This window comes from Gallinula chloropus (genome assembly GCF_964237585.1).
Source record: "Gallinula chloropus genome assembly, chromosome: 31".
NCBI classification, from domain to species: Eukaryota; Metazoa; Chordata; class Aves; order Gruiformes; family Rallidae; genus Gallinula; species Gallinula chloropus.
Window position 1 is genome coordinate 2711884 of NC_140116.1, and position 17552 is coordinate 2729435.

Below are 17552 nucleotides of genomic sequence, written 5' to 3' on the forward strand. Positions count from 1 at the left end.
ATCAGAAGGACATTGGGGTCCTGGGGTGAGTCCAGAGAAGGGCAACCAGGCTGGGGAAGGGGCTGGAGGGTGAATCCTCTGAGGAGCAGCTGAGGGAGCTGGGGGTGTTGAGGCTGGAGAAGAGGAGGCTGAGGGGAGACCTTCTCCCCACCTCCCCTGCCCTGCCAGGAGGGTGCAGAGAGGTGGGCGATGGTCTCTGCAGCCAGGGGACAGGAGATGGGACAAGGGGCAATGGGCTCAAGCTGCTCCAGGTCAGAGTCAGAGCAGATGGGAGGGGAAAGTTCTTCCCTGGAAGAGTTGTCAGGGCTGGAACAGGCTGCCCAGGGAGGGGGTTGAGTCCCCATCCCTGATGTGTTCAGAAAAAGGGTTGATGAGGTACTTAGGGATCTGGTTTAGCTTAGGATGGGAATGGTTGGACTTGATGATCTTCAAAGGTCTCTTCCAACCTGGTGATTCTGTGATGTAACCCCTGGTGCTAAGAGCTTTGGGCATGGGGACACCATGGGTGATGTCTCCTCACCTCTTGCAGATCGAGGAAGGTCTCACCCTGTTGCTGGAAATCCTGAGAAACTCAGCCCTGCAAAAAGTCACCAAGGTCTGGTACCTGCTGAGAGCTCATGTCCTTCAGCTGGTGTCCATCTACCTGAGTCTTCCTCCTGCCCGCCTCTCCCTGGAGCTCAGGCAGCAGATCTTCCTGCAAGGTGAGCTCAGAACCTTCCTCCTGAGCACCAGGCTGTGGACAAAGCTCCACACAAACACCTCTGGGTTCAGGTGAGCTCAGAACCTTCCTCCTGAGCACCAGGCTGTGGACAGAGCACCACACAAACACCTCTGGGTTCAGGTGAGCTCAGAACCTCCCTCTGAGCACCAGGCTGTGGACAGAGCTCCACACAAACCCCTCTGGGTCCAGGTGAGCTCAGAACCTCCCCCTGAGCACCAGGCTGTGGACAAAGCTCCACACAAACACCTCTGGGTCCAGGTGAGCTCAGAACCTCCCTCTGAGCACCAGGCTGTGGACAAAGCTCCACACAAACACCTCTGGGTTCAGGTGAGCTCAGAACCTCCCCCTGAGCACCAGGTTGTGGACAAAGCTCCACACAAACACCTCTGGGTTCAGGTGAGCTCAGAACCTCCCTCTGAGCACCAGGCTGTGGACAAAGCTCCACACAAACACTTCACCTCTGGGTTCAGGTGAGCTCAGAACCTCCCCCTGAGCCACCAGGCTGTGGGCAAAGCTCCACACAAACACCTCTGGGGTCAGGTGAGCTCAGAACCTCCCCCTGAGCACCAGGCTGTGGACAAAGCTCCCCACAAACACTTCACCTCTGGGTTCAGGTGAGCTCAGAACCTCCCCCTGAGCACCAGGCTGTGGACAAAGCTCCACACAAACACCTCTGGGTTCAGGTGAGCTCAGAACCTCCCCCTGAGCACCAGGCTGTGGACAAAGCTCCACACAAACACCTCTGGGTTCAGGTGAGCTCAGAACCTCCCCCTGAGCACCAGGCTGTGGACAAAGCTCCACACAAACACCTCTGGGGTCAGGTGAGCTCAGAACCTCCCCCTGAGCCACCAGGCTGTGGACAAAGCTCCACACAAACACCTCTGGGTTCAGGTGAGCTCAGAACCTCCCCCTGAGCACCAGGCTGTGGACAAAGCTCCCCACAAACACTTCACCTCTGGGTTCAGGTGAGCTCAGAACCTCCCCCTGAGCACCAGGCTGTGGACAAAGCTCCACACAAACACCTCTGGGTTCAGGTGAGCTCAGAACCTCCCCCTGAGCACCAGGCTGTGGACAAAGCTCCACACAAACACTTCACCTCTGGGTTCAGGTGAACTCAGAACCTCCCCCTGAGCCACCAGGCTCTGGACAAAGCTCCACACAAACCCCTCTGGGTCCAGGTGAGCTCAGAACCTTCCCCTGAGCACCAGGGTTTGGACAAAGCTCCCCACAAACACTTCACCTCTGGGTTCCTCCAAACCAGCCCCGTTGGTGGGGTGAGGAGAGGGGAATTTTGTGAGAGAGGGGGGGATGAGGATGGGGAAGGTCTTGCTTGATGCTGCTACCCACAACCTCCTTCCCACAGGCTGGAAGACACCAGAGACAGCTCTTGCTGAAGCCCAGAAGCTGTTCTGCAGCATCGTCCTCCTCCTGATGGACAGCGGCGTGATGGGCTGTCAGGCAACAACAGCATCTGAGGTCCAGTTTGTGGATTATGGTGAGAGAAACCAAACCCAGCTCCTCCTCTGGGAAAAGAACACATTCCTTTGGGAGAAAAGTTGGGTTTCCTTGCCTTGTTTTTCCTGGTCACCAATCCTGTCCCTTCTCAGGGGACAACCTGCTGCTGAAGTGGCAAGTGCTGGCCGACACGCTGGCCTGCTCGGAGCGCCTGGTGGCTCTGCTCAGCAGGCTGGAGGTGGTTTGTAAGGCCAAAGCCTTCTGCTTGGAGGGCATCAAGCTGGCTGTGAAGCTACAAGCCATCCGGTGGTGAGTCACCCATGGAGGGAAGGGGGTCACACAGCCCAATTAGGGGGCCAAACTGTCTTGTGGCCACGGGGGATGTTGGTGTCTCCATCACTTAGTGGGGATTGGCTACTGGTAAGAGGGTTTGGCAGCTTCTTGGCTTGTCTCAGAACAAGCAGCTGCCTCTGGGGTGGTGTTATCCTGTGAGTTTTGGGTTTGCTGGATCTGAGGTGAGCTCTGTTCCTCCCCCCACTGGCCCTGGGGATGGAGGAATGGTTGTTCTTGGGGGGGAGGGGGTTGTTCTGAGGTTCTTCTCTCCCCTGTTAAGGTGTACCTCCTTCCTGGTGCTGAAGGCACAGCTGGAGCTGCAGCAGGGTGAGCTGGAGCTGAGCCACTTCGACCTCCAGAAAGCTCTTTTCCTCCTGGAATCTGACATGGGTGAGTCCCTGCTCCAGCCTCAGAGAGGAGAGGGCAGAGGTGAACCCCAGAGCTTTTGAAACAACCCCCCCTCCTTATGCTCTCAGAGTTCAAAGCTGGTGAGAAGCAGCATGGCCAGACCAAGATCCTCCCCAAGAAGGGCAAACTCAGAGGCAAGAAGCCCCAGGACCCCATCTCTGACCCCCCTGGGAAGGAGGAAGACTTCCTGAAGGGCCCCATGCTGGAACTGGTGCCCACAGCGAACAGGCTGGACAAGCCAGGAGCTCTCACAGCCTCCCCAGAGCTGAAACCCAGCAGGAAGAAGAAGCTGAGCTTCATCACCCACCCAGCATCTTGCCAGTGCTGCCTCTGCTCTGATGTGGTTCTCTCCTCCCTCTGCCTACGCTGGCTCCTCTCCTGTGCCCAGGCTGAGCTGGCAGCGGGCAGCAGGGCTGAGGGGCTGGGGCTGCTCCGCGCCGCGTTGCCGCGTTGCGCCGCCGTGGCCGCCCGCTTCGCCGCCGCGCTGCAGGGGACACTTCAGGGCTGCTCCTTCCACTGGCATCTCCCCACCTTGGAGCTGCTGGATGATTTGGTAGCCACAGGTTACTCTATGCTGGCCCTTCACAGCTCAGCCAGCCCCCAGATAACTGAGGAGCTGGAGAAGGGTCTGAGCTTCCTCGTGTCCTGCAGACCCCACCTACCCAACCTGGAGGTCTCCAGGGCCAACCTGCTCCTCACCAAAGCCATGGCCACTCTTTGCCACCTGGCTGCCAAGCAGGGCAGCTCTGTGGATGGTGTTTTTGCTGCCTCTTGGACCTTGCAGCTGGCTGCACCCCCTCCTGTGGAGCCTGAAAAAGTGGTTGCACCCCAAAGCCTCCTCAAGACAGACAAAGCTCAGCCCCAAAGGCGCAAGACCAGGGCAGCCACGACCCCCAAACCCAGAGGGAAGAAGAACCAGAGAGCCAAACTCCCTGCTGTGCTGAACCCAAATGATGTCTTCTCCCTGGGGGACTCTGACAGTGAGGTGCCCCCCATTGTCATCAGGCCAGCACCCTGCACCCCTCACCAAAAAAGCCGTGTCCCCACCAAGGGCCGTGCAGCCCCCGCTCCCAGGACCCCCTTCACCATCTTCAGTGAGCCCTCCCCACCCATCAGCAGACCCCAGCTCCTGAGGGCACCCAAAATCTCTGGGAGGGTCAAGTCACGCCTCAAGGTGAGTTGGGAAGGGAGGTGAGGGGTGTCCCAGTGTCACCACACCAGCCCCAACACCCCCCTTTCTGTGTGTGTCCCCCCCTGATTTTAGGTGACATTCAGTGATGACAGCGACTTGGAGGATCCCAAAGTGGAGCCGGTCCCTTCTGCCACCCACAGGACATCCTGCACCCAGAAGGTCCCACCCCAAAAACCTGTGGGGTCCCAGGAGAGCCCCCTGGGTGTCAGCACCCAGAACAGGGACGGCCGGACCCGGAGGGGACGTCTGGGTCCCCGTCGAATTGGGGATGGGAAGAGGGAGCGGGTGACCCGCAGGACTGGGGGGAAGAGAGGGGAGGAGGAGCCAGAGCTCCTGAGGGTCATTGAGGAAGAGGAGAAGGTGGAGGAAGAGCTGGAGATGAGCTTTGACATCCTGAGGGTCTCTGAGGAAGAGGAGGGAGCTGCAGGTGAGCTGGGATTTGGGGAGGGGGCAAAAGAGGGGGGGAAGGCTTTGCCTTCATCCCCACCTTGACCACCAGTCCTGGGTACAAGGTCCCTCTGTCCTTCCCCACAGGCAGGAGACAGCCCCAGCTCAGGCAGGAGGCTGCAGAGCATGAGGACACCCTGACAGTGCAGGGGACAGGCAGTGGGGACCCCCCCAAGGCAGAGGGGACCCCCTTTTCCACCCTGCCCATGGCTGGTGGTGAGTATGTGGCATGGTGGGGGTGCTGGGGGTGGGAAGCTCCAGCTGAGCTCTGGGTGTAGCTGCTGGCACCTCTCTGGATGAGGAGGGGCTGCTCCCCTGTGTCTTTTAGGGGAGAAGCTCAAAACTGGGGGGGTGCCAACGGCTGTGGAGACCTGACAGGCCTGATGTGGGTCTCTCCTGATGTTGGGAGGGGGCTGGAACCCCCTTTTTGCCCTCCTGGAGGGGGCTGGGGGTGCCCCTGGGTCTGGCATCTGTCCCTGGGTCTGTCTGGGGGAGGATGGAGCATGGCTCCATCAATCTTCCTGCCTTCTCCTTGACCCCCCCCCCCTTGCCTTCTCCTTGATGCCCCCCCCTTGCCTTCTCCTTGATGCCCCCTCCCCTTTGAACCCTCCCTGCTCCCTCCTGTATCTCTGCCACCCAGTCACCCCTCCTGCATCCCCATGGAAGCCCCAGGAGCTGGTGGTCTCCACTCCCTGCTCCCTCCCCCCCCATCCCCATGGAAGCCCCAGGAGCTGGTGGTCTCCACTCCCTCCTCCCCCCCCCCCACCTCCTGCATCCCCATGGAAGCCCCAGGAGCTGGTGGTCTCCACTCCCTCCTCCCACCCCTCCATCCCCATGGAAGCCCCAGGAGCTGGTGGTCTCCACTCCCTCCTCCCCCCACTCCTGGATCCCCATGGAAGCCCCAGGAGCTGGTGGTCTCCACTCCCTCCTCCCACTCCTCCATCCCCATGGAAGCCCCAGGAGCTGGTGGTCTCCACTCCCTGCTCCCCCCATCCCATCCCCATGGAAGCCCCAGGAGCTGGTGGTCTCCACTCCCTGCTCCCCCCCCCCCCCCCCACCTACTGCATCCCCATGGAAGCCCCAGGAGCTGGTGGTCTCCACTCCCTCCTCCCCCCCCCCCCACTTCCTGCATCCCCATGGAAGCCCCAGGAGCTGGTGGTCTCCACTCCCTGCTCCCCCCATCCTCCTGCATCCCCATGGAAGCCCCAGGAGCTGGTGGTCTCCACTCCCTGCTCCCCCCCACAACCTCCTGCATCCTCATGGAAGCCCCAGGAGCTGGTGGTCTCCACTCCCTGCTCCCTCCCCCTCCATCCCCATGGAAGCTCCAGGAGCTGGTGGTCTCCACTCCCTCCTCCCCCTCCTCCATCCCCATGGAAGCCCCAGGAGCTGGTGGTCTCCACTCCCTGCTCCCTCCCCCCCCATCCCCATGGAAGCCCCAGGAGCTGGTGGTCTCCACTCCCTCCTCCCCCTCCTCCATCCCCATGGAAGCCCCAGGAGCTGGTGGTCTCCACTCCCTCCTCCCCCTCCTCCATCCCCATGGAAGCCCCAGGAGCTGGTGGTCTCCACTCCCTCCTCCCCCTCCTCCATCCCCATGGAAGCCCCAGGAGCTGGTGGTCTCCACTCCCTCCTCCCCCTCCTCCATCCCCATGGAAGCTCCAGGAGCTGGTGGTCTCCACTCCCTCCTCCCACCCCTCCATCCCCATGGAAGCCCCAGGAGCTGGTGGTCTCCACTCCCTCCTCCCACTCCTCCATCCCCATGGAAGCCCCAGGAGCTGGTGGTCTCCACTCCCTGCTCCCCCCCCTCCATCCTCATGGAAGCCCCAGGAGCTGGTGGTCTCCACTCCCTGCTCCCACCCCTCCATCCCCATGGAAGCCCCAGGAGCTGGTGGTCTCCACTCCCTGCTCCCCCCCCTCCATCCCCATGGAAGCCCCAGGAGCTGGTGGTCTCCACTCCCTGCTCCCACCCCTCCATCCCCATGGAAGCCCCAGGAGCTGGTGGTCTCCACTCCCTCCTCCCACCCCTCCATCCCCATGGAAGCCCCAGGAGCTGGTGGTCTCCACTCCCTTCTGCCCCCCACACCTTCTGCATCCCCATGGAAGCTCCAGGAGCTGGTGGTCTCCACTCCCTTCTCCCCCCACCCCATCCCCATGGAAGCCCCAGGAGCTGGTGGTCTCCACTCCCTGCTCCCACCCCTCCATCCCCATGGAAGCCCCAGGAGCTGGTGGTCTCCACTCCCTGCTCCCTCCCCCTCCATCCCCATGGAAGCTCCAGGAGCTGGTGGTCTCCACTCCCTCCTCCCCCCACCCCATCCCCATGGAAGCCCCAGGAGCTGGTGGTCTCCACTCCCTGCTCTCACCCCTCCATCCCCATGGAAGCCCCAGGAGCTGGTGGTCTCCACTCCCTGCTCCCTCCTCCTCCATCCCCATGGAAGCCCCAGGAGCTGGTGGTCTCCACTCCCTCCTCCCACCCCTCCATCCCCATGGAAGCCCCAGGAGCTGGTGGTCTCCACTCCCTCCTCCCCCTCCTCCATCCCCATGGAAGCCCCAGGAGCTGATGGTCTCCACTCCCTGCTCCCCCTCCCCTCTCCTGCATCCCCATGGAAGCCCCAGGAGCTGGTGGTCTCCACTCCCTGCTCCCCCCCCTCCATCCTCATGGAAGCCCCAGGAGCTGGTGGTCTCCACTCCCTGCTCCCCCCACCCCATCCCCATGGAAGCCCCAGGAGCTGGTGGTCTCCACTCCCTGCTCCCCCCCCCCCCTCCTGCATCCCCATGGAAGCCTCAGGAGCTGGTGGTCTCCACTCCCTTCTCCCCCCCACACCTTCTGCATCCCCATGGAAGCCCCAGGAGCTGGTGGTCTCCACTCCCTGCTCCCCCCCCACCTCCTCCATCCCCATGGAAGCCCCAGGAACTGGTGGTCTCCACTCCCTCCTCCCCCCACTCCTGGATCCCCATGGAAGCCCCAGGAGCTGGTGGTCTCCACTCCCTCCTCCTCCCCCTCCATCCCCATGGAAGCCCCAGGAGCTGGTGGTCTCCACTCCCTCCTCCTCCCCCTCCATCCTCATGGAAGCTCCAGGAGCTGGTGGTCTCCACTCCCTCCTCCCCCCATCCCATCCCTATGGAAGCCCCAGGAGCTGGTGGTCTCCACTCCCTGCTCCCCCCATCCCATCCTCATGGAAGCCCCAGGAGCTGGTGGTCTCCACTCCCTCCTCCCACCCCTCCATCCCCATGGAAGCCCCAGGAGCTGGTGGTCTCCACTCCCTGCTCCCCCCACCCCATCCCCATGGAAGCCCCAGGAGCTGGTGGTCTCCACTCCCTGCTCCCTCCCCCTCCATCCCCATGGAAGCCCCAGGAGCTGGTGGTCTCCACTCCCTGCTCCCCCCATCCCATCCCCATGGAAGCCCCAGGAGCTGGTGGTCTCCACTCCCTGCTCCCCCCCCCCCACCTCCTGCATCCCCATGGAAGCCTCAGAAGCTGGTGGTCTTCACTCCCTCCTCCCCCTCCTCCATCCCCATGGAAGCCCCAGGAGCTGGTGGTCTCCACTCCCTTCTCCCCCCCACACCTCCTGCATCCCCATGGAAGCCCCAGGAGCTGGTGGTCTCCACTCCCTCCTCCCCCTCCTCCATCCCCATGGAAGCTCCAGGAGCTGGTGGTCTCCACTCCGTCCTCCTCCCCCTCCATCCCCATGGAAGCCCCAGGAGCTGGTGGTCTCCACTCCCTTCTCCCCCCCACACCTCCTGCATCCCCATGGAAGCCCCAGGAGCTGGTGGTCTCCACTCCCTGCTCCTCCCCCTCCATCCCCATGGAAGCTCCAGGAGCTGGTGGTCTCCACTCCCTTCTCCCCCCTCTGAGGTTCTACTTCATCCCTTCCAGATGTTTCTCCTCTGGCCCCAGTCCTGGAGCTGCTGAAGGCTGCTTTCAACTGCATCAGCCACTGTCCTCCTGCTGCTCTCTACAGCCAGCTCTGCCAGCTCCTGGCCCTGGCCACGGGCAACCAGGACCCCCTCTCCACTGCCTACCTCCTCTCCGAGTCCGTCTCCATCACCACCCGCCACCAGCTGCTCAGTGTCCTCCACAGGAAGATCCAGTGAGTCTCCTTGCTCTCCTTCCCACCCTGGAGCATCATGGAGAAGGAAAGGGCTCACCCAGCACCCCCACACCCCCCAATCTGAGCTCATTTTTTGGGGTGGGGGGTGTTCTTCTCCTTTTCCCCAGCAAAGAGAAGAAGTCCTCAGGTGATGTGGCCCAGCAGCTCCGTGGGCTCTCCTTGCAGGATGGTGCTTCCCAACGCTGCCAACACCTCCAGGAGCTCCAGGAGCTTTTCACCTTCAGCTCCTCAGGGCTGGGGGCTGGGGAGAGGGACAACTTCCACACCCAAATCCAGCAGATCCCCAGGGGTAAGAGCTGGGGGCCTCCCAGGGGGGGAATTGCTGGGGGTCCCCAGGGGGGGAAGAGCCCAGGGGGAAGAGCTGGGGGGTCCCCATGTGGAAGAGGTGGGAGCCCCCAGGGGGGGAAGAGATGGAGGTTCCCTGGTGGGGAAGAGCTGGGGGTCCCCCAGGGGGAATTGGGGGTTCCCAGGGGGGTAAGAGCTGGGGGTCCCCCAGGGGGAATTGGGGGTTCCCTGGTGGGGAAGAGCTGGGGGTCCCCCGGGGGGAATTGGGGGTCTCCAAGGGGTAAGAGCTGGGAGCCCCTGGTGGGAAGAGCTGGGGAGTCCCCAGGGGGAAGAGCTGGGAGCCCCCGGGGGGAAGAGCCCGGGGGGGGAGCTGGGGGTCCCCGGGGGGGGAAGAGCTGGGGGTCCCCAGGGGGGGGAAGAGCTGGGGGTCCCCAGGGGGGGGAGGAGCTGGGAGCCCCTGGTGGGAATAGCTGGGGGTCCCCGGGGGGGGAATAGCTGGGGGTCCCAGGGGGGTGAAATAGCTGGGGGTCCCCAGGGGGGGGAAATAGCTGGGGGTCCCCAGGGGGGGGAAATAGCTGGGGGTCCCCAGGGGGGGGAAATAGCTGGGGGTCCCCAGGGGGGGGAAATAGCTGGGGGTCCCCAGGGGGGGGAAATAGCTGGGGGTCCCCAGGGGGGGAAGAGCTGGGGGTCCCCAGGGGGGGGAAGAGCTGGGGGTCCCCAGGGGGGGGAAGAGCTGGGTGCCCCCCAGGGGGGGGAAGAGCTGGGTGCCCCCCAGGGGGAGGAGCTGGGAACCCCTGGTGGGAAGAGCTGGGGGTCCCCAGGGGGGGAAGAGCTGAGAGCCCCTGGTGGTAAGAACTGGGGGTCCTCAGGGGGAAGAACTGGGAGACCCCGGGGGGAAGAGCCCGGGGGGGAAGAGCTGGGGGTCCCCAGGGGGTGAAGAGCTGGGAGCCCCTGGTGGGAAGAACTGGGGGGAAGAGCCCATGGGGAAGAGCTGGGGGTCCCCATGGGGAAGAGCTGGGGGTCCCCATGGGGAGGAGTTTGGAGCCCCTGGTAGGAAGAGCTGGGAATCCCCTGGGTGGGACGAGCTGGGAGGAGACCCCATGGGGGACGAGCTGGGAATCCCCAGGACTGGGACAGCTCCTGGCCTGGGAATGCTGGCTGGTGGCCCCCCCAGAGCTCTGAGGGTGAGGTGTGGGGTGTGTTTGCAGGGCTGGCTGTGTGTGTGCTGACCCTCTCCACTGCCCAGCCCCCTCCCACGGGGGACACGCTGCTGCTGACCCGGCTGGAGAGGGACACTGCTCCCCTCACCATCCGCATCCCCTCCACGCTCACCAAGGTGAGGAGGGGGAAAAACCTGGAAAACCAGCAACCCAGCTGCCTCCAGAGCTCAGATCCCAGCTCCTTCCTCTTCCTCCTTCCTCCCAGGCCTCTCTCAGCTCGGTGCTGGGTGAGTTTGATGCCATCCAGAAGGAGCAGAAGGAAGCCAACAGCTGCACAGACAAACAGGACTGGTGGCTGCGCCGCTCCGACCTGGACCGCAGGATGAAGGTGAGGTGGTGTTGTGGGGGGGGGAAAAACACCCTGTACCCCCCCAAAAATTAAGGGGGATACATTTAGACTCCCTGACCTCTTGCAGAACCTCATTGAGACCCTGGAGACACAGGTGTTGGGGTGCTGGCGCTGCACCCTGAGCCCCCCCAGCGCTGACCCGGCTCTGGCTCAGGAGGCGGCTGAGCTGCACTCCCAGCTGCGCCGCTGCGGCTGGAGGGACCCCCAGCCCACCCTGCTCAGGGTATGTGGGGTGATGGGGGGATGTTTGGGTGCTGAGCCCCCTCCTCAAGTCACACAGGGTGAGGGAAGGGGGTTTTTTTGGGTGCTGAGCCCCAGTTCGAGGTACGTGGGGTGATGGGGTGAGGGGGTGTTTGGGTGCTGAACCCTCCTCAAGGTACATGGGGTGATGGGGGGTTTTGGGGTGCTGAGCCCCCTCCTCAAGGTATGTGGGGTGAGGGAAGGGTTTTTTTTTGGGGTGCTGAGCCCCTCAAGGTACATGGGGTGATGGGGGGGTTTTGGGGTGCTGAACCCTCCTCAAGGTACATGGGGTGATGGGGGGTTTTGGGGTGCTGAGCCCCCTCCTCAAGGTATATGGGGTGAGGGAAGGGTTTTTTTTTGGGGTGCTGAGCCCCTCAAGGTACATGGGGTGATGGGGGGGGTTTGGGGTGCTGAGCCCCTCCTCAAGGTACATGGGGGGATCTTTGGGTGCTGAGCCCCTGCTCAAGGTACATGGGGGGATCTTTGGGTGCTGAGCCCCTCCTCAAGGTATGTGGGGTGATGGGGGGGGTTTGGGGTGCTGAGCCCCTCCTCAAGGTACATGGGGGGGGATTTTTGGGTGCTGAGCCCCTGCTTGAGGTACATGGGGTGATGGGGGGTTTTGGGGTGCTGAGCCCCTCAAGGTACATGGGGTGATGGGGGGGGGGGGGGATGTTTGGGTGCTGAGCCCCCTCCTCAAGTCACACAGGGTGAGGGAAGGGGGTTTTTTGGGTGCTGAGCCCCTGCTTGAGGTATGTGGGGTGATGGGGTGTTTGGGTGCTGAACCCTCCTCAAGGTACGGGGGGGGGATTTTTGGGTGCTGAGCCCCTGCTCAAGGTATGTGGGCTGATGGGGGGAGTTTTGGGGTGCTGAGCCCTTCCTCAAGGTACATGGGGGGGTGATGGGGGGGGGGGGGATCTTTGGGTGCTGAGCCCCTCCTCAAGGTACGTGGGGTGATGGGGGGGGGGGGGGTTGGGGTGCTGAGCCCCTCCTCAAGGTACGTGGGGTGATGGGGGGGGGGGGGTTGGGGTGCTGAGCCCCTCCTCAAGGTACATGGGGTGATGGGGGGGGTTTTGGGGTGCTGAGCCCCTCCTCAAGGTATATGGGGTGATGGGGGGGGTCTTGGGGTGCTGAGCCCTTCCTCAAGGTACATGGTGGGGGTTTTGGGGTGCTGAGCCCCTCCTCAAGGTATGTGGGGTGATGGGGGAAGTTTTGGGGTGCTGAGCCCCTCCTCAAGGTACGTGGGGTGATGGGAGGGTTTTGGGATGCTGAGCCCCTCCTCAAGGTACATGGGGTGGTGGTGGGGGGTTTGGGGTGCTGAGCCCCTGCTCAAGGTACATGGGGTGATGAGGGGGTTTTGGGGTGCTGAGCCCCTGTTCAAGGTACATGGGGTGATGGGGGGGTTTTGGGGTGCTGAACCCTCCTCAAGGTACATTGGGGGATCTTTGGGTGCTGAGACCCTCCTCAAGGTACATAGGGGTTTTTGGGGTGCTGAGCCCCTTCTCAAGGTATGTGGGGTGATGGGGGGGCTCTTGGGGTGCTGAGCCCCTGCTCAAGGTACATGGGAGGGTTTTTGGGGTGCTGAGCCCCTCCTCAAGGTACATGGGGTGATGGGGGGGGGTTTGGGGTGCTGAGCCCCTCCTCAAGGTACATGGGGTGATGGGGTGGATCTTGGGGTGCTGAGCCCTTCCTCAAGGTACATGGTGGGGGTTTTGGGGTGCTGAGCCCCTCCTCAAGGTATGTGGGGTGATGAGGGGGTTCTTGGGGTGCTGAGCCCCTGCTCAAGGTACATAGGAGGGTTTTTGGGGTGCTGAGCCCCTCCTCAAGGTATGTGGGGTGATGAGGGGGTTCTTGGGGTGCTGAGCCCCTGCTCAAGGTACATAGGAGGGTTTTTGGGGTGCTGAGCCCCTCTTCAAGGTATGTGGGGTAATGGGGCGGGGGTTGGGGCGCTGAGCCCCTCCTCAAGGTACATGGGGTGATGGGGGGGGTTTGGGGTGCTGAGCCCCTGCACAAGGTACGTGGGGTGGGCGGGTGGGTGTTTTAGGGTGCTGAGCCCCCTCCTCACCCCCTTCCTTCTCCCCCCAGGTGGTGCTGAGCTCCGCTGCCCCCCTGCCCCCCCAGGATCTGGCCTCTCTGGCCTTCGGCCTCTGCCCCTCGCAGCCCCGCGCCGCTCAGCTCCTCTTGCAGGCAGCTGTGGACAAGAGGAGCTCCTGCCCCAAGCAGAGCTCTGGCTCCCTCATCCTAGTGTTGGATAAGGTCAGAACCCCCCCCAAATCTTATCCCCACACCTTCTGGCTCTGCTGCTTTCCCCCTTCACCCCTTCTTCCTCCTCCTCTTCCTCCCAGCACCTCCAGAAGCTGCCCTGGGAGAGCATGGAGTGCCTGAAGGACGTGCCAGTCACCAGGCTGCCATCCCTCCGCTTCCTCCTCAGTTACTCCCTGGAGGTGAGTTGGATGGGGAGGATGGGAGTGTGGGTACACCCCAAAAATCCCTCCCTGGCACCCACAGCTCTGTTCCAACCCCCTTTCCAGCATCAAGAAGGCTCTGTGCTGAGCAGGGGGGTGAACCCCAGCAGCACCTTCTACGTCCTCAACCCCCACAACAACCTCCTGGGCACTGAGGAGCGATTTCGGGGCTGGTTTGAGAGGTGGGTGTGGATTTTGGGGGAGCAGAAGGGGGATTTTAACATCTTTATCCATGACATGGGTGATGGAATTGAGTGCACCCTCAGCAAGTTTGGGGATGACACCCAGCTGAGTGGTGTGGGTGACATAACAGAAGGACAGGAGCCATCCAGAGGGATCCTGACAGGCTGGAATGGTGGGACTGGGGGCACCTCAGGAGGTTCAACACTGCCAAGTGTGAACACTTGGGCTGGAGGAATCCCAGACATGGATACAGGCTGGGAGAAGAGCTCCTGGGGAGCAGCCCTGAGGAGAAGGACCTGGGTGAGGAACTCCCCATGAGCAGCAGTGGCTGCTGCAGCTCAGAGGGATGGGATCCTGGGCTCCATCAGCAGAGGGGTGGCAGCAGGGACAGGGAGGGGATTGTCCCTCTCTGCTCTGTCCTCATCTGTGTCCAGAGCTGGGGGACCCAGTACAGTGTGGGGCTGGTGGAGAGGGGTCAGAGGAGGGATATGAGGGTGATTAGGGGGGCTGGAGCAGCTCCCCTCTGGAGAGAGGCTGAGGGAGCTGGGCTGGGTCAGCCTGGAGAAGAGAAGGCTGTGGGGGGACCTCACTGCAGCCCCCCAGTCCCTGAAGGGACCCCAGGAACAGGAGGGGAAAGGGCTTGTTAAAGGGCAGAGACTGGCAGGACAAGGGGCTGGGGTGAAGCTGGAGGAGGGAAGGGGGAGAGGAGAGACTGGGGGGAAGTTCTGTGCAGAGAGAGTGGTGAGGGGCTGGAAGGGGCTGCCCAGAGAGGGGGTGGGTGCCCCATCCATCCCTGGGGGTGTCCAAGGCCAGGTTGGCTGGGGCCCTGGGCAACCTTGTGTAGCTCCAGGCCTGGAGGTTGGTGTCCCTGCCTGTGGCAGGGGGTTGGAGCTCTGTGACCCTCGGGGTCCCTCCCAACCCAGCCCATTCTATGATCCTATGATTTTTGGGGGGAGGGAAGGTGTAGGGGAGGGGGGGGTCTTACTCACCACCTTGTCCCCCAGTGAACCTGGCTGGAGGGGGGTGACAGGAACCATCCCCAGCCCGGAGCAGATGCAGGCAGCGCTCCTGGAGCACGACCTCTACATGTGAGTGGCACCCTGAGCTCAGGGGGGTTCTCAGTGAGTCTGGGGGGGGTGGGGGGTGTTCTGAAGGTCCCTAAAACTCCCCTTAAACTGGGGGTACCTTCCTAGCTACGCAGGGCACGGAGCAGGGGCCCGTTTCCTGGATGGCCAGAGCATCTCCAGGCTGCGGTGCCGCGCCGTCGCCCTGCTCTTCGGCTGCAGCAGCGCCGCCCTCGCCCTCCGAGGCAGCCTGGAAGCTTCTGGAATCATCCTCAAGTACATCATGGCAGGCTGGTGAGTTAGGGGAAGGGGTTTAAAAGGGTTAAAGGGATGTTTTAACTCTAAAACCCCCTTTTTTCCCTTCCTTTCCAGCCCCTTTGTGCTGGGGAACCTGTGGGACGTGACGGATCGCGACCTGGACCGCTACGCGCAGGCGCTGCTGGGGGGCTGGCTCAAGGGGGGGTCAGGTGCCCCCTCCTTTCCTATGTTACCCAAGCCAGAGGAGCCCCCAGACTCAAATATCTGATTGGGGCAGCCCCTGTGGTCTATGGGCTGCCTGTGTGTCCTGCAGTGAGGGGAGGGGGGGGGGGCTCGGGGGGGTCTGATGCTCAGAGTGATTTTAGTCGGTGACAATAAAGCTGCTGCCTTGAAACAGTCTGCCCCCCCTTGTGTCCTCTGTGCCCCCCCAGCCCCTGCTCCCCCTCTGTCCCCACCCCAGCCCCTGCTCCCCCTCTTTCCCCCCCTCCAGCCCCTGCTCCCCCTCTTTCCCTCCCCAGCCCCTGCTCCCCCCTCTTTCCACCCCAGCCCCTGCTCCCCCCCTCCAGCCCCTGCTCCCCCTCTTCCCCCCTCCAGCCCCTGCTCCCCCTCTTCCCCCCCCAGCCCCTGCTCCCCTCTTCCCCCCCAGCCTCTCCCCTTCCCCCAGCCCTCTCCTCTCTCCCTTCCCCCCCAGCCCTCTCCCTCTCTCCCTTCCCCCCCAGCCTTCCCCCTCTCTCTTCCCCCCAGCCTCTCCCCCTCTCCCTTCCCCCCAGCCTTCTCCCCTCTCCCTCTCTCCCTTCCCCCCCCAACCTCTCCCCTCTCCCCCCCCAGCCCCTGCTCCCCCTCTCCCCCCCAGCCCCTGCTCCCTCTCCCCCCCCAGCCCCTGCTCCCCCTCTCCCCCCCAGCCCCTGCTCCCCTCTCCCCCCCAGCCCCTGCTCCCCCTCTCCCCCCCCAGCCTCTCCCTCTCTCCCTTCCCCCCAGCCTCTCCCTCTCCCCCTTCCCCCCCCCCAGCTGCCCCCCAGCCTCTGGTTCCCTCAAGTCCCCCCATCCGCCAGGGGGCGCCGCGGGGCGGAGCAGCGAGCGGCGCGGGCGGGGCCGGAGCGGCGCGGCGGGGCCCAAGATGGCGCAGCCGGTGAACGTGGGGGAACTGACGCTGCCGCAGCTGGAGCTGCTCAAGGGGCAGCTCGACCAGGTGCCGCCGGCACGGGGGGGGCTGCTGGGGCCCGGGGGGGGGCTGCCGGGGGCCGGGGGGGGCTGCTGGGGCCGGGCCTGCCCGCCCGGGGCTGTGTGGGGCCTGACAGGGCCGGGGGGGGGGGGAACTGGGCCTGACTGGGGTGGGGAGGGGAGGGACTGGGTCATACTGGGATGGGGAGGGGCTGGAGGGGATATACTGGTTTGGACTGGGATGGGGAGGGGCTGGGGGGGATATACTGGTTTGGACTGGGATGGGAAGGGGCTGGGGGCTTCTACTGGGTCATACTGGGATGGGGAGGGGCTGTAACTGGGCCTGACTGGGATGGGGAGGGGCTGAGGGGGGTAACTGGGCCTGACTGGGATGGGAAGGGGCTGGGGTGGAGGGACTGGGTCATACTGGGATGGGAAGGGGCTGGAGGGGGGACTGGGCCTGACTGGGATGGGGAGGGGCTGAGGGGGGGTAACTGGGCCTGACTGGGATGGGGAGGGGCTGGAGGGGGGGCAACTGGGCCTGACTGGGATGGGGAGGGGCTGGGGGGGAGGGACTGGGTCATACTGGGATGGGGAGGATGTACTGGGCCTGACTGGGATGGGAAGGGGCTGGAGACTTGTACTGGGCCTGACTGGGATGTGGAGGGGCTGGGGGGGAGGGACTGGGTCATACTGGGATGGGGAGGGGCTGGAGGGGAGGGACTGGGTTATACTGGGATGGGAAGGGGGATTTACTGGTTTGGACTGGGATGGGGAGGGGCTGGGGGGATGTACTGGTTTGGACTGGGATGGAAAGGGACTGGGGGCTTGTACTGGGTCATACTGGGATGGGGAGGATGTACTGGGCCTGACTGGGATTGGGAGGAACTGAAGGGGAGGGACTGGGTCATACTGGGATGGGAAGGGGCTGGAGGGGGGGTAACTGGGCCTGACTGGGCTGGGGAGGGACTGGGGGGATGTACTGGTTCAGACTGGGGCTGTGCTGGTTCAGACTGGGGGGGTGTACTGGTTCAGACCGGGGGGATGTACTGGTTCAGACTGGGGCTGTGCTGATTCAGACTGGGGCTGTGCTGGGTCAGACTGGGTGGGTGTGGGGGCAGCCGGGCTGTGGGGCTGCGACCCCCCCACCCCTGGGGCTGCCCCGTCCTCATGTCCCCCCATCCCCCCGTGTCCCCCCCATGTGTCCCCCTGTCCCCCTCCCCATGGGTCCCCCTGTCCCCCCTGTCCCCATGTCCATCCCCCATATGTCCCCCCCCCCCCCATGTGTGTCCCCCTGTCCCTCCCTCCCCATGTCCCCCCCTGTCCCCCCATCCCCATGTCCATCCCCCCCATGTCCCCCCCTCCCCATGTGTCCCCTGTCCCCATGTCCCCCCTCCCCATGTCCCCCTGTCTCCCCTGTCCCCGTGTTCCTCCATCCCCCTGTCCCCCTGTCCCTGTCCCCCCATCTGCCCCCGCCCCGTGTGTCCCTCCCTGTCCCCATGTCCCCCCGTCTCCCCTGTCCCCCTGTGTCCCCCATGTGTGTCCCCCCATCCCCCTGTGTCCCCCCATCCCCCATCCCCCTCTGACCCCCCATCCCCCTGTCCCTGTCCCCCCACCTGCCCCTGTCCCCGTGTCCCTGTGTCCCCGCTGTCCCCGTGTGTCCCCCTGT

General features: G+C 63.8%; 1 protein-coding gene across 1 annotated transcript in view; it reads left to right on the forward strand.

Moving 5' to 3' along the window:
- The window catches only part of ESPL1 (extra spindle pole bodies like 1, separase), a gene marked incomplete at both ends in the record, with an annotated part of 32227 nt that overhangs the window by 5230 nt on the left and 9445 nt on the right, over positions 1–17552 (forward strand). The window contains 20 exon segments of the mRNA XM_084277211.1: positions 530–701; positions 2085–2216; positions 2329–2485; positions 2790–2899; positions 2986–4091; positions 4182–4532; positions 4733–4772; positions 8427–8640; positions 8769–8950; positions 10155–10282; positions 10372–10494; positions 10583–10738; positions 12838–13008; positions 13098–13196; positions 13284–13399; positions 14405–14488; positions 14594–14758; positions 14837–14931; positions 14934–15024; positions 15731–15911. Coding sequence (XP_084133337.1) covers positions 530–701; positions 2085–2216; positions 2329–2485; positions 2790–2899; positions 2986–4091; positions 4182–4532; positions 4733–4772; positions 8427–8640; positions 8769–8950; positions 10155–10282; positions 10372–10494; positions 10583–10738; positions 12838–13008; positions 13098–13196; positions 13284–13399; positions 14405–14488; positions 14594–14758; positions 14837–14931; positions 14934–15024; positions 15731–15911 — 3873 coding nt within the window.